Source organism: Trachinotus anak, unplaced genomic scaffold (genome assembly GCF_046630095.1).
Source record: "Trachinotus anak isolate AG129_WGS33_773 ecotype Australia unplaced genomic scaffold, CSIRO_AGI_Tana_v1 ptg000011l, whole genome shotgun sequence".
NCBI lineage: Eukaryota > Metazoa > Chordata > Actinopteri > Carangiformes > Carangidae > Trachinotus > Trachinotus anak.
Window position 1 is genome coordinate 27,709,087 of NW_027273862.1, and position 15,914 is coordinate 27,725,000.

Sequence of the window (15,914 nt, forward strand, 5' to 3'; positions counted from 1 at the left end):
ATTTGAACATCTAAGTAATATAATCCATCAGAATGAACATCGTGGCCACTCATATTTTTTCAGTCATGAATTATTATGTCTTGCTGGAAGTCTTTTTAAATAAATACGCATTTGCATTACAAAGATAATATAACTTTGAGAAAAATAAAAGTGGTGTTCACTGGGATAGATGACTTAATGCAAATGTGTTTCCAAATTATACAAGTTGACATTTACAAGACAGAATGAACAAATCAGACAGCAGCTTAGTAAGTCTCTTGGTTATCAATAGCATGCCAATATACTGCTGTTGTGCTTTATGCATGAAATAGATAATCGTACAAAATGGGATCTCTGATGTCTTAAAGACAATAACACACCACATGAATAACATTGCACTAAAATAGTGTAAATGTTTATATTATAGAAATACATTCCTGCCCTGCAAGATAATGTAAAAAAAAAAAAAAAAAAAAGAGAGAAATTTAAAGGGTTAAAAGCCAAAAGTGGTACTACATCAAACTTTATTACATTTTTAATCATCATGGCATAATTGGTCCTCCATATAAATCCACATCAGATTTTGTATCACTTTAAAAATGAAAATGATAAAGGAAATTCATGTGTTATGTGCTTTTAATAGCTACTGTGAGTTACCTAACAGCCACTGGGGTGCAGATTAATTAAATTCCTTTGTCACTGTGTGTGTGAACCTTTGTGGAATGTGTGGATTTGCATGAGCTGAAGCACTCGGGGCAGGTGCCCACACACAAAATTAATTTTGCCCATGAAACCATTAGGATGCACAACAGCACCAGTGAACATTCACAGCTCTCTCCAGATTTCTCTGGTAATTTGCTGCCACCTGAGGGACACAGAGACGCTGTGTACGGTGCAAACAGGTCATGAAAGACAACAGTAAATACTGCTGTGCTTTGCTCACTTTGCATAATTTTAATTTTAAACAATTGTCTTTTCCTGTATCTGCAGTTCTTATATCTGAATGAGGTGTAGCTCCAAGGTTAACTTGGCTTTTATCTCATATTGCTGTGTTTCAGTAGCAGAATAATTTCCCTACTAGAGACTGTATAAGACACCATAGGCTACATATATTTAGCCTTTATTAGAAGCTTTTTTCCTGTTCTATTTATTCTCCTTGCTCATTATAAGCTGTTACACTTAGGTTTTGTGGTTTATTGGCTTATTAAACTGCTGGACTGTTTCATTTGTACATGAAATGCAAAGATATTATCATATGATAAAAACAGGATCTGAGCAACTCTGGTCAACAGTTTAGCTCAAACTACCTTGGGAACTAGTTTGGTCTTCTAAACGAACATATTTTGAAATAATAAATAACACAGCAAAGCCCACAATAGGTAGAAAAGAAGAAAAAGATTTCATGCGGGAGGATAAACATGAAATTAGATGTGAACTAAATGAAGCAAGATTTCTTCAGAGGATTAATTCCACCCTCTGTTCTCTGCACCTGGCACTCTCCTATCTAATCAACTACTGCATTTCACCCACACACACACACACACACACACACACACACATGCCTCATACCTCAAAATGTCTGTTTTGTTTCCTCTAGCCTTGTGTTGCCCTGCAGAGCTCTCACAGTGTAATGAGCCTGTTTCAGCCTTTGTTCAGCTTGGAGAAGATTTTAAATGTTGGTCCAACAACAGGGTGTGGACACAACAATGTGATTCATACAATTCATCAATACCAAGTTTTATTTAGATTTAGAGTCAATTTTTTGCAGATTTATATACCATTTAAAAACCTGTTCACTTCGTGCTTAGATACAAACATAAGTGTAAATCCCACTCAGATTTCCTACATTCTGCTGCATCATCATCTAAAAACATCCAACCCCAGAGGAATCATGTGAAGTTTACTGTTCATATGATTAGACATTTCTCCTGAATGCAATAAATGCTGGATATATCTGTTCAATATTGAAGGGGATGGATCAGGCTGCATAAGGATTGTATAGGACATATATGTGATATGGTTGAGAACATACAGCGAAATGCAGAAGACAGGTTTGACTAACTGTTGCATTTATATATCTGTAGATATCCAATAACTATACTGTATTGTTTTCTTTTATTGAATTAGTTGAATTACTATAGTTTACAATAATTAAAATCTGTTTGGGAGTACACACAACTAAAGCAGCATCAGCTCAAAATGGACCCTGCTTCTTGAGACCCTGACGTCAAAATCTAGTTTTAAGATGCTCATTATTTCAATTATGTTTAAAATGAATGTTTTCTCAAATAACAAAACTCTAACATTTGAGACTAATAGTGCTCCAGCATAGAAAACTGCACAGATATAGGTTATGCTGATTTTCCTTTTTCCTGTAGGAGGTTAGTCTGGCTGTGGTCAGAGAACCAATTGATTCAAAGCACATCACTATATATTCACAAATAAACAAATACAAAAATTGAGGCCTTATCTCATACTTATGACTCACTATCTCATAATTACAATATCTGAACATAGATAGTATAGCATGCAATTAAATATGATAAAAATGCCTGCAGTGGCAATATATCCTACTATATCTGAAATTCACACTCAGGTCACAGAATACAGAACGCCACCTGTTACAGTGACTCATGATTACGGTAAGATAGTAAGGTGGAGATGGTAGGGACCAGCTCCATGAGCATCCGCCTGTGGACTCTGTGTGATCTAATGCAGAAAGGTAGTTATCACGCTCAAGGAGGTCAGAGCGTAGACACCAACAGTTGGCAGTTTGGGTTGTCACAGCCCAGACTGTGAGCCTACAAAAAAAAATGCTGGTATGAATGTTGCATTCGGTTGCATTATGGGAAATGTAGGATCCAGCGTTTCTTGGAGGCAGGGATTAAAAGTCAGGATATGTTGACCTCTGCAGCATAAATGATGCCTTGATGAATCTGTTTCTTGAGAGCTCCCTCTCCTGGATAATCAGTGAAAAAATAAACTTTAAAAAATATAGTTGTTTTTTTTTTAATATCAGAGTTTTAATATCTTGTTTCTTGTGTTTGATTCTTCTTAATTTTGTGGTTTTAACTTACTTTCATTTTACAGTTACCTTGGGGTGGGCTTGCTATCTTTAATGTTTGCATTTCTTGTCATAGTTTTTAGTAACTGAACTTTGGCTCACTTCTAATATTATCAGCAGTAGGCCTGTTAATATTAGTATTAAGATTAGTTTTCACAGTAATCAGCCTGGTCCTCTCCTGTAAACAGTGACGGTCATGTTGAAGGTCGTTTCCCCTTTAAATTCTGTTTTTTTGTCGATGCTGTTCTGTCCAGAGCTGAGGGGAGGGGGGGCATGAGAGGAGGACGGGATCACTCAGTGTGACATATTTTCACAGGGAGGAGAAACCCACGCACACACGCAATCACACGCGTGTTTTCATCATGTAGACAGACAGACGGACGGACGGAGTCAGCTTCAACCTCAAACTTCCTAGCAGCATGTAACCCGGGCTGCTGCGACTGGAAACACCGAGCGGACGGATCCGGATTTCTCTGCAGACATTAGATAAAAACCGCAGGTAAGACGCTTGTCATCCAGGTTTCGGCTACTAACGCAGAGAGGTGAGGGACCCCCCCCCCTCCTCCTCCTCCCTCCGCATCAATGTTTCATGCTGGACCCTGCGTCGAGGTGTTTTTGCACAGAGGAACTTTGCTCTTGTTGTGTCGGGTTACACTGACAGGTATGATGCTGGTGTCCTGGCTTTGCAGCTGCAGCAGATCCGCGCCGCTGTAAACAAACGCAGCAGACGTGCGGCTGCCTTTCAGCACCAAGGACAGAGCCCCGGAGGCTGCTGCGCAGGCTGACACCAGAGGCTGCTTCTGCCAGTGACTCAACACAACACGGGCCTTTATCGTTTTCTTCTCTGAATTAAACACAGACTAATGTCACTTACATAACAGAGGGAATCTAAAAAAAAAAAAAAAGGTAGGATGAGGTGTGAATTCTTTGTTGCACCATTTTTTCACCACACCAGGAAGCCCTCTGTATAAACATAATGTTAACTTACTGTATATCTGCCTCATCACTAAAGACAGGCAGAGAATAAGAATCAATTTGTTGGGTTAAAAAGCGGACAAATGTTAATTTCTCAGGAGAAGAATGACCAGACATGAGCATGAGCTATTTAAGATCTGACTCAAGTCAGGTCAGTTTTTTATAGCTTCATGTGATAGATGCCATGTGTGCAGATCGGACCAAAATAGCTAAATTACAATAAGCAAAACCAGGTGTCGCTAAATTAGCAAAATCTCTTTCTTATAGTAAACAGGCAGGACCTCCTTATCCTGCAGAGACATGATCAAATGGACAAAATGGTTCAAGAGTTTGTGCAAATTATGCTTCGGTTTTGTGTCCTAGCTTTGAGATATGGTGATAATAATTTGGATTTATATAGCACAATTCATGCAGTAAAAAGTGGTTAAAAATGTGAAAGCCAGACAATAGAATGAGACATTAGTACTACAGGAGTAAACATATAACAAATTTATATTTTTTGGTTTGTTTAAAATCGACAGCTGATTTGGTGTGTCCCTAATGTCTCTTGGTTTGTGTGATTCAAAACTGGATATATATTCGATGAAAGCCACATTCACGTTCCTTAGAGAGAGACTGGTAGAGACTGTGAGAGCACACGATGGGGCTTAAAATCAAAGACAGTTTCTAATATTAAGTCCTAGACCACTTGAAGAGTTATTTATAAGTTGCTTTCATATTAATTCAGAAACAAATTGGAAGCCAGTGTAGATTAATTGGCCTAATGTACATTGTTTTTCCTGTTTCAGTCAATGAGTTTGGTAGACAATGACACAGAGGGCTTGAGCTTTGACTGCGTTTCTTAAATGAAAGAATTATGTTTTATTGATAGTGGGAAATGGAGTTGAGTGGAGTTTTGTTTGTGGTGCTCACAGAACTGAATAATTACATTTGAAATAATAAAATCAATCTTCAGTGGCCTTTAGACAGATTCTACCATTTGTCTTCAATAAGTGGGCTGAGGAGCTGAAAGACTATGATGGAGGTGTCACCTCCAGAGAAACACATTGCCTGTCAGGAGGGGGAGGACAGTGAGCTCTCTGCCAGGCTGGAGACAGAGACTCCTCAGATCAAATCTCTGTCAAAGCAGGCAGATTATGTTATCACCGAGAAGCTGAGTGAGAAGTTAGAGCAGGAAAAAGACGCCCATCAGCAGCAACTCGAGGCCGAGAATCAGTCCCATGCTGAAAAGGTGAAAGAGGATCAAGAGCTGATCCAGGGGCTGAGCAGTGAGCAGGATCTGCACTTGTAGGGCCTGAGAGCAAAACTGGAGGAACTGACCTCAACCAAGCTCGAGGTTGTCACCGAGCTCAAGGCTGAGGAGGAGGTCAGGCCCTCCAGAGAGAAACCGTCCAGCTGAAGGAAGAGCTGAAGGAGCAGGAGGAGGAGTCTGTCGCACATTTACAGGCCCTGGTGCCAGAGCCTGAGGAAAAACATTAAAATTATAGTATACTTGGTTTTACATCTATTAGAGCCATGAAGTCATGCTGTGGAGTGACACTTAAATCTATAGCTGTGTCTAAAATCACTCCTTATTTAGTACATATATATAATTATCCATCTTATTTTCTCATTTATATGCACTACAGTGCTGTTGAATTCCTCATAATTAAGTAAAAAATACTTTCTACCATCAATACCAAAATAGGTGCAAAGATTAGTGCTCGGTGTCTCTACACCGTGGATATATTATAAATACTCTGCACCCATTAGTGAAAACACAAACTTACAGAGGTTCATTGTACTAATGTAGAGTAAAACACAACTCTCAGCTTGAGCTTTTAAAAATACAGTATGTTTTATTTAAGACTTAAGTTGATTCCAAAACACTAAAAAGGTATAAATGACTATAGAAAAACACCACATTGATTAATACAAGTCTTATGAATGGATGCTTACATTTTTAACAACTCACATTTTGAGTAAAGTGCTTTCTTTGCCAACATTGTAAACATGTTACAGCAAACATTCAGATTTAAAATAAACTGCTATAAGGGCAGCTTAACCAATGGGAAACTGCGTGGTCAACTAGAAATAAAAAGCAAATTAAAACATTAATTAATTCATTAATTAAAAAAAGAAATTTGGATACTTTAAAGAGGAATTTGATCTTGGCTCATAAGAAATCAATAACAAATACCTCAGAATGGATGGATGGATGATGGATGGATGCCTGTACCTGTGTGTGTGATATTTTTCTTTTAAATTGCTATTCTTTTACTTTTCTACTCATTTTGCATTAAATGTGATAAATAAATAGAGATGAATCTACTGATTGATAGATGGACTGTGATGCTGTTTTTCAGGAGCAGAAAATGGCAGCAGCAGACATCCTCTACTTCACTTTGTGGATTACCACAGCCTTCTCCACCGGACTTGGCTGCCCTGAGCTCTGTTCCTGCTCAGACAAATATGGCCGCCATTTTGCTGAATGCTCCTACAAAGATATAACAGAAGTCCCAAATGGTTTTCCTTCAAATGTTACAACTGTGAGTCTCTCCGCCAACAAGATCAGTTTCATACTGTTGGGGAGTTTTGACAATGTCACCCAGGTGACTTCGCTGTGGATGGCCCACAATGAGATCGTCTCCATTGAGCAAGGGGCCCTCGTACCTTTGGTTCACCTGCGTAACTTTGACATCAGCCACAATAAAATCGTAGACTTTCCTTGGGAGGATCTGCAGAACCTCACAGCCCTGCATCTGTTGAAGATGAACAACAACGAGATGGCCCACCTGCCGAGGAACGCCTTCTCCAACCTCAAAGACCTGCGGTCCCTCCGACTCAACAGTAACAAATTCATAACCATTGCTGAGGGGACATTTGACGGTTTATTGTCTTTGTCCCATGTGCAAATTTATAACAACCCTTTTGCGTGCACCTGTTCCCTCAACTGGCTCAGAGACTGGATTTCAACAAACACCATGTCAGTGGCAGAGCAGAATTTGATTACTTGTGCAAGTCCGGAGAAACTTAAAGGTGAGGTGATCGGGAAATTGCCTGAGTCAAAGTGCACAAGCCCGAATGTCACAATACAAACTGAACCAAATATTCATGACTCAACTGTCTATGAGGACGCTTCATTGGTCCTGACTTGTGAATTCAAAGGAAACCCAAAGCCTTTGGTCATGTGGAGTATTCGCAGCAAGAGCCAGAACCAAGAGCTGGTGTTGTCCTTTACCGAGGATGACTCAGAATCAAATGAGGACTCCTTACTGTCCCATCATCCTGTCAAAGTCTTTAACAACGGGACTCTTATAATTTCACACCTTAGGAAAGAAGACAGTGGCAACTACAGCTGCTCGGCCACTAATGAGTTTGGTAGAGCTGACGATTCAGTGTCAGTGAAGGTGGTAGCTTCACCCAAACCAACACCGACAACCCAAATCACCACAACACCCACTTATACTGAAACACACGCATCTATACACCGAACAACAGAGAAAATATCTGTTTTTGATTCTGTGCGTCTGCCTGATGCAAAGAGAAAAGACTTAATGAACATTGTGCCAACCGCCCTGCCCACTGCAGAGATTGATTCTTATGACAAGGAAACAAGATATCCATCCCGGGCTAGTAAATGTGGCTTGACGGCGAATACAAGATACATTTCTAGCCATGTCTTTAACGGGAGCCTGGATGATATCAAGCAGTACACGTTTGACTTTGGTGTAATAGCATTAGGGGTGTCAGAAACTGAGGCAACAGTGCGGCTCAACCCTCTGCTCATTCCCAGAGAGAAGAGCGCCAATCGGGCGGCCACTGCAGCCACATCTGGAAGCCTCGACAGCGACAGCGAAGAGCACCACGGCCCTTCAGACGTCTCTGAAGAAGTCCATTCCAGTGGCTTGTATCTGTGCGTCACCGCCGATCGCAAACACTCAGCTGTGCAGTGGTCGAGAATCAAGGAAGGCGTAAACACATATCTGTTCAGCGGTTTACGCCCTGGCACCAACTACTCCCTGTGTCTGACCTACAGGGGGGAGGACTGTGAGGTCCAGGTGCTGTTCACCACCAGGAGGAGGGTGCCAAACCTGCTGATCATCATCTCAGTCAGCATCTGCCTCCTGACCGTGTCCACTGTGCCTCTGCTCGGCGCGACGTGCTTCCACCTGGTGTACAAATATCGCAGCAAGACCTACAAGCTGATCCTGAAGGCCAAAGACCAGTACCACATGGAGAGGAACCTCACCGTCAACTTTAACATCCACGCACCCCACACCGACTCTCAGAGGAAGATTAATGTCAGCCAGCTGGACGAGGAGGAGGGGGAGACGGAGAGCGGAGACGGAGACGGAGACAAGGAGGCGGACACAGAGGAAAGTGTGGTGACCGAGTCATTTACTTTGTCTCAGTGCAGGGGGAATTTAGACGACTGTGAGGTAGGATCTGAGTATAGTGATAGGTTGCCTTTGGGAGCTGAGGCAGTGAACATTATAAGCAACTACAAATATCCAAATCAGTAAATGTTGAATGTTTCTGACAGTTTTTTTTTGCAGTCATTTACAAGATAAAACATGATTGTTTTCTTTTAAATTTGTGCCAATGGTTTACGTGTCCTTTAGCCTTGACGAAAGCTGCCTAGAAACACTGCTTTGTTCTACAGTGACCTCAAAACTCAAAATAAGTTTATTTGTTTCAAACCACACCCAAAGCTGAAACCTGCAGCTGCCAGGCTCAATCAGCTGTCAGGGGAGGTTTTCCAGGCAAACATCTTTTAGTGAAGGCTGCACTAGACCTGGTGTAGGCTATGTTAACCTTGTTACCCAGACTCTGTAGCTGGAAACATCTGGGCTTGTTTTCATCCTTCAAAGGCAATTTTCTGTCATTCATTCACATACACTTCTGAAAAACAGCTTCCACGAACAACACTAGAAAGCAAAAAAAAAAAAATACAACCAGCTTGTGTTCAACCTTGAATTTATAAATCAGTTATCAAGGGAGAAAAAACAGCAATGTCTGTGTAGCTTCAGATTTTATTGAAACAACACTGGTGATTGTGTTATAGACAAATGGGGAAGTGAATGAAAAACACTCATTTGGTTTCTTGGCGAGAGTTAAATGAGAACATTGATACCACTGTCATGTCTGGTAAATATGAAGCTCCAGGCAGCTTAGCTTAGCACAGCAGACTGGAGAAACAGCTATTTTACTAGCAGCTATGGTAATTTAGTTTGTTTACATTGTTTTTCTTTTTTTTAAATGGGCATCTGGATCCAGATCTGCACCAAAATACACCTAGTGATAGACAATCATTGGATACCTGATGTGTCCATTTTACTTGTAAGTGCAGTAGAAGTTAATAAAAAGCCAAAATGTTCAAAAAATGCCTTATCTTTCTACATTAAAGAATACTGTAAACAAGTCCTGGATCTGTACATGTTTTTTTAGGTCCATGGACCAAATTTCAGAAAAATCTGGCAAGACATTTCAGAGATGAAGAAAACAACAAACTGAAAATATAACCTAATTGGTAATATTTCAATAAACACACAGGCTTTTTGTGAAACGTCCATCTTCCAAATGCAAAGTTTATAGTGACAATCTGATAGTGAACTTAGTTTCAAGTTTGCCCACAAGAACCACAGATTGATAAAATGTTGCCGGACTTGAGGACCGTCAATGAAGTCAACTGTGAAACGGCAGCGAGTGGGTCCTTAGATGCCCTGTGCACAGGTGTTTTTAATTTCTCTGGCTGATTAGACAGCTCGTCAGGTTGAAGCTGAGTGAAGCTTTGCTGGGAATTACATCTCCTACAGACACCAACTTCTACGAACAAACAGAAGTTATAATGTTGTAAATTGTCCCATCCTAATAGATACAATAACAGATAATAGGAGATTTGACAATCTAAGTTAGATCATCTGTGTGGGTGGACTACAGCTTTGCTTTAATTTCCTTTTTTTATTTATCTTAAGTCTCCACTCAAGTGTTATTTTATGTCCAAGTTAATTCCTCAGCAGACACCCACAGGAGGAAATAGAAATGTCTGTGAAGAAATATTCTCACTAAATTTAAGGTTATACATTTTATCATTGCCTCCATGTCTGTTTGTTCAGAGCGTCTTTGCTAGACCTCCTCGTATAAAGGGAGTGAGTGAAAACAAGACACGGCTACACAGTGAACTGACCTTATTTCTGCCATCTTGTGTCAGGATGGGGGGCAGTGACTACTCTTGAGCCAGGTTTGGCAACAAAAATACGTGTTAAAAAACAAATAACAAAGCTTGTGTCACATATGAAGTCATTAGGAATAATGTAAACTAGATGTAAGCAGTAGAAAATGGACTAACTGTAACTAAGATATTCTAATATTCTGCTTTAAACTACTCACAATAAATTTGTGCTGTCGTATCACTGTGGGAGTGAAGTAGCTTAAAAATACAGACACCGAATCCTCTCATAAGGGAGTTTAAATGTTTATAAAAACAGTGTCGTTTCAAAGAGAAAACTGTAGTGTCCCGCTGCTATGAGCTCTTTGTGCAGTTATACTGTGAACATTTCCTATAAAGAACTGTTTTCATGTTGAAGACAACTAAGCTTTCTGTCTCGATGTTAAAATATGGGCAAGGTAGTTCAATATTATCCACTGAGTCCACTTCAGTGTACAACTGTAAAAGCACTAATGAGTGTGTACGTGAAGTTATTGTATCTGGGTCATGTGTCCATCCTGCTGTTTTTCCCAGAGTAGCTACTGTGTTAGAAGATCTGCATGCTGCCTGTTGTTGTGAGCCGCAGTGTGCTGCTGTTTATATATTCTGGATTTAAAGATTAACTTTGGGTCAGTGTTTGCTGCTGTATTTTTCTGTTTTATACCCCTGTAATAAAAGAAATAGTATGTTTTTACCAAAGTGTTAAACTATCCTCACTAACTCTCCTAATCCTATGTGCCTCAATAAAGTTTGGACAAAACAATACTGATTATTGTTCATTTTTTTGTCTCAGGACCAGCATACAAAACAACCACAACTTAGTTAGTTAGTTAGTTAGTTTATATTTCCAAATGATACCAAACATGTTGAACATCGTATGTGGGAGTACAAGACAACAACATATATAAAATATCAAAATTAGAACAAGACACCGTCCTGTAACACATATATTTTAATTACATAAATTTGATGTGTGAGTAAGTAATTGGTTTAAAAACAACAACAAAAACAACAAATTATAAAATGTGTCATTTGATGTTTTATCCTTTTAGGTAGTAAATGAATTAATTATTTGATTTTAAAGCCTTTATAGATACTGTATAAATTAATTAATGTTAAACAATCTTGAGCAAGCGAAGGATTAGTAAAAGACTTAATTAGAAAAAGCAAAATAAGAAATAGATCAAATGATAGTTTTACTCTGTAATTAGAAATTAGAAGGCTGGTAATGGGACTAACAAACACTTCACAAACTATTAAATAATACAAATTATATTAATACAAGTTATATATTGATACATTTTTATCTTTTGAAAAGGTATGAACAATTAAATACATCAGCATCATGGATCTAAATAAATTACTTTATGTCTATATGGTGGATTTTGTAAAACAATATCAATATAGTTTTGAAAACAGAATATAACTGAAACATATTCAAACAACATATTTTCTATTTGAGCCTTTTATTTTTCTTCAGCAGTCACTTATCACATGCTAAGAAAATGTTATTTGTAAATCCATTAAAACAGCATATAGGAAATAAAAGGCATCATGTGACAGAAAACTCTTTGTATGTGATAATGTGCAATAACATTGGTATTGTTATGTTATAGTATATTATAATATAATTACAGTAGTTTTATTGCATTGTAATTTGTAGCCTGTCAACCAGTGGAGTAAGAATGAAGTTGCTATGACTCATATTTTTTCATGTTATCATTTAATACAAGTTGATAAAATTCTTCCATCCATGATCTTATAAAATCTTCTTGAACATCAAAGCAGGGAGAACAGAGAACATGTTGAGAACCAGCGTGTGCTGACATTTCTGGATTAACCTGGGGCAATAATAGACTAATGTCCGACCTCTTATCGACCCCTCACTCCGGCTCTGATGCTGACATTGATCAGTTCTGTCAGTCTGTGCAACGTCAGTTTGAAATTACTAAAAGGCCTCCAGATTGCACAAGTGTAACACAATTAAAGTAAATTTTTCATCAGTAGCTGGGACTTGATTCATGTTACTGCCAGAGCAGATAGGAAGTGCTTTTGGAATTGGTGCCAGTGTTAGCTTCTTGGTGAATAATCCTTTTTATTTTAAGTTTTTTAAGCTTTTATTCACATGTGAAACCGTTGTTATTGGAGCTAAGAGGCACCTGGCTCACCTGCCCTGTGACTTAAAGGGTTTATCCAAGAAATCTGTAATGGAGGACACCAGCAACAGTCACAAGCTTTACAAACTGTGGACTTCTGCAGGAGCAAATGTTCTGCTGGCTTTGAGTTTATCACCATGTGCCGGATTTGACCTACATTAAAGACTCTTGATAAACCCTGACTGATGATTTAGTTTATTCTAGTGCCACCAGCTGGACCGTGAAAAAATCTTACAAGACAGCGGCTTTATACTCCAAACAAAATCACAATGGATGAGTTCACACACAAAAATAAACCTTAACCAAATGTTTTAGTTGCTTAACTATAATAACATCTCAGCTGTAGTTTATTTGCATTAACCAGGATCTTTCCTGAACCTTAAACACACCATGGTTGCCATTTGCAAAGCAAGAATTTTAAGAATCATTCAGTATTGAAGTTATGGTTGACAATACAGTTGGATCACCAGTTTAGCCAAACTTCATCAAAAATAACAAAATATAATCAAATGAACTCATTCATCACCAAAAATATAGTGTCACCTGCAGCTGTAGAGCAAAAATGTGATTGGCTGCAGACCAGTTTACTTCTTGTGCTGAACATTTGAGTTTCATGTGAATTGACCCCAATGCCAAGTAAACTGTTTTGGTCACAGAGCTATACTCATTCAATATGACTTTGTTTGGAGTAAACCACCAGCCCTACTTTATAGACTGGGAACCTCAGTCAGTTTTATCTTGATTTGTGGGGCTCTCAGTGGACTGGTCAGGCTCAGCAGCTGGATTACTGGCCTCCTTCTTGCTGCCTTTCTTGGAGCTGCATTTGGGGGTGCCATTCAGGACACTCTCCGAGGTATGCAGTGTCTGGAAGTGCTTCCTGGAGCCCAGCAGGGACGGGTTGTTGACCAGCGTGTACAGCAGCTGCCAGCGAGATCGAATCCTGCGACTGCTGGTCGCCTTGCTTGGCCTGTTCTGCTGAATCCCTGAAAGCATGGAGGAGGAGCAGGCTGTCAGGGCAGAAGGACACACCAAACTGAAGGACTGAGGGTCCATGAATATACTGCTTTATGTGTGTATTGGTTTCAAAATCTTGTTACTCCAAATTATTGTTATTAAACAATAATTTCCACAGTTTTCTTGTTTTTTTTAGTGACATTAGTGTGGGACCGCAGATCAGGCAAAATGTTTGGAGGAACAATCTAAATTCTACTTCCTGTCCACCCAGTTTCAACATGTTCTTTATAAAATCTATGATAGCAATGCTCCTTGGTACAATGATAACAAGTTGAAATGCTAAGTGCTAACTGTGAGAGTTTAAAGTGATAGGGAACGCTAGCTTACTGGCCTGCAAAAAAAACATATAATTATTATTATTATTATTAGATCATTTAGATTATTAGGTTATTATAAGAAATAATAATGTTCTGTTTCTGTTGACACTGTCAGACAGGTGTTGATTCAACTGTTTTTTATTACTGAAATTGTAGTTGTGGTGTTGTACTGGACTGCATGATGTTTAATTACGGTAGATGTTTAATTTAAGGGATTCATTGCATTTTCAAGTAAAGTATGTGATGATATGTGAATATGTTTTGGCCATGCCTCACAACTTCAAAGGTCTGTTTTAGGGCTAAGACTTGGTTACAGGGTTAAGGCTGGAATAAGGTTTATGTAAAGGTTAGGGTAAAGGGCTGTGTGTGTGTGTGTGTGTGTGTGCAGACGCGATCTCTACCTTCCTCTGCGTCTCGTATTTTCTGTCCAACCCTGCCACCCTCGATCATCATGTCCAGCAGCAGCCCACAGAAAGCCTTCATCACCGGGTGTGACTGGCTGACCTCCACCTTCAAGAAGTGGGTGTAGTATCGGTAGGCTGGATGGGGTCAAAGGTCACAGAACATGACTAAAGTCAGACTGAGACCATGGCCAAAAATATCTCCAAGTCTGTGCACACATATTTTCTTTGACCATATAATTTATATTTATTCTACATAATATATATTATATATTATATTTAACCTTAATATTTATTGGTTATTGCAGTTTTATCCTTTCATGTCCATAAATGAATTTATCCCAATAACAATAATCTGCTCCAGAACTGCATCATGTGCTTGAAGTAATTTAAGAAACCTAATAGAAGCCACGCTGTTATACCTGGGTCATAGGACTCTGAGGTGCGGTGCAGCAGACTGACATCAATACGACCGAGATGGATGATGTTGTACAAAGCTGTTATCACCATTCTCCATATTGCGACTATCACTCCCACAATGGCGTTGATCAGGAAGAGCAGGTAGGTCAGGAGGAAGAGGCTCTCTCTGGAAATCACCAGTAAATATGTCAGAGAAATTATCTTAGCAAACAGACGCTCTGACCCTGACAGGGCATCAACCAAGATTTTCTTTATTCAGGTTCACATGAAGATCAGTTAACTACTCATGGTCAATATTAATCAGCCAAGAAGCTGTACAATGTCTTCTGAAAGCTCTGGCTACAACTTTCAAACTGGAGGTGCAGAGTTGGGTATTTACCAGACAAGGAGAGTCTAAAAACATAATTCAAGTTGCATTATGGGAAGTGTTTTGGGGACTTGACCCATACTAGGAGCTAACTTGTGATTAGCCATGTCTTTTTTTTTTTTTTTTGATATGTTTCATGTGAGTTCCCCAACTTATAGAACTGTAGTATTAATTAAATTTAATCACAAATTCTGTCTATTTTATTTCCCAATAGGACAGTCTAAATGGTGTTTAAAACTGCCAGGAGCAAAATTCACAATTTACAAAACACCGGGTCAATTGTTATATATTTATATATTTATTTCTTTGCCTAAAACTACTCAAAATTAAATATATTAGAATATAAAAATACTGGAAATTATGAAATTAGTATAGAGTATAGAAATACTGGAATCCACCCTGGCAGAAAAATATAATATCTCATCTAATTATCTATCTCATATTCTATTAAAATATCTCAGGGAGAAAGTGATGTCTCTAATATTTTACTATGGCTCTTTTTCAGTGTGTAAATGGTACAAAACCTACATCAATGAGAATAAAGCAGTTCAGTGCATGGAGTAATATATACTGTGTACATTAGCCTCTTTAAATAATTTACTCTGTAAAATAGCAATAATTATAACAAATACCACCACAAGTAATATATATTCTGATCAGCAGCCAAAAAACAAAACAAAAAAAACTAAATTACATAGGATCCTTCCACTAATCATTATCGCCTAATCAACACACTGCATTTACAATAAATGAGCTGGAGTCGGCTTCTCATACCTGTTTTTCAAGTCTCTGGTTCCAGCTTCCTTTTTGATAAAAGCAAACTGAGCAGCCACATGTTGAAGCGCTGTAACCAGTATCAGTGTGACCCAGCCAGGCCTGAGACATCACAGTCCACAGTGATGGAAAATGGAAAAAACAAAAGTTATCTCTGTTTTGATCTATAATTAAAAAAATAAGAACTACTTGAGACGTCGCTGACTCACCATGCCTTTCCTGCGATTTCAAAGACGATGATGTTGCGTCCATGGAAA

At 38.8% G+C, this 15,914-nt stretch overlaps 2 protein-coding genes across 4 annotated transcripts in view; one reads left to right on the forward strand and one right to left on the reverse strand.

The window, feature by feature from the left end:
- Nucleotides 1-3,337: 3,337 nt before the first annotated feature.
- On the forward strand, nt 3,338-10,977 carry LOC139628133 (immunoglobulin superfamily containing leucine-rich repeat protein 2-like). The gene is made up of 2 exons (XM_071489514.1): nt 3,338-3,542; nt 6,364-10,977. The coding sequence occupies exon 2, from the start codon at nt 6,373-6,375 to the stop codon at nt 8,521-8,523; it is 2,151 nt and encodes a 716-aa protein (XP_071345615.1). The 5' UTR covers nt 3,338-3,542; nt 6,364-6,372; the 3' UTR covers nt 8,524-10,977.
- Nucleotides 10,978-11,030: 53 nt separating this feature from the next.
- Nucleotides 11,031-15,914, reverse strand: part of LOC139628134 (receptor for retinol uptake stra6-like) — a 17,126-nt gene continuing 12,242 nt past the window's right edge. For 2 of the 3 annotated variants that reach the window (XM_071489515.1, XM_071489517.1), the window contains 5 exons: nt 15,867-15,914; nt 15,658-15,759; nt 14,519-14,682; nt 14,097-14,234; nt 11,031-13,371 (listed from right to left, as the gene is read on the reverse strand). The exon at nt 15,867-15,914 is cut by the window's right edge and continues 70 nt beyond it. In XM_071489515.1, coding sequence (XP_071345616.1) covers nt 13,088-13,371; nt 14,097-14,234; nt 14,519-14,682; nt 15,658-15,759; nt 15,867-15,914 — 736 coding nt within the window. In that variant the 3' untranslated portion in view covers nt 11,031-13,087. The remainder of the gene's footprint in view (nt 13,372-14,096; nt 14,235-14,518; nt 14,683-15,657; nt 15,760-15,866) is intronic. The other variant, XM_071489516.1, reaches the window with a different exon arrangement.

What these genes read in the sequence shown, in the direction of transcription:
- LOC139628133 (XM_071489514.1), top strand. Translation starts at nt 6,373, where the DNA reads ATGGCAGCAGCAGACATCCTCTACTTCACTTTGTGGATTACCACAGCC.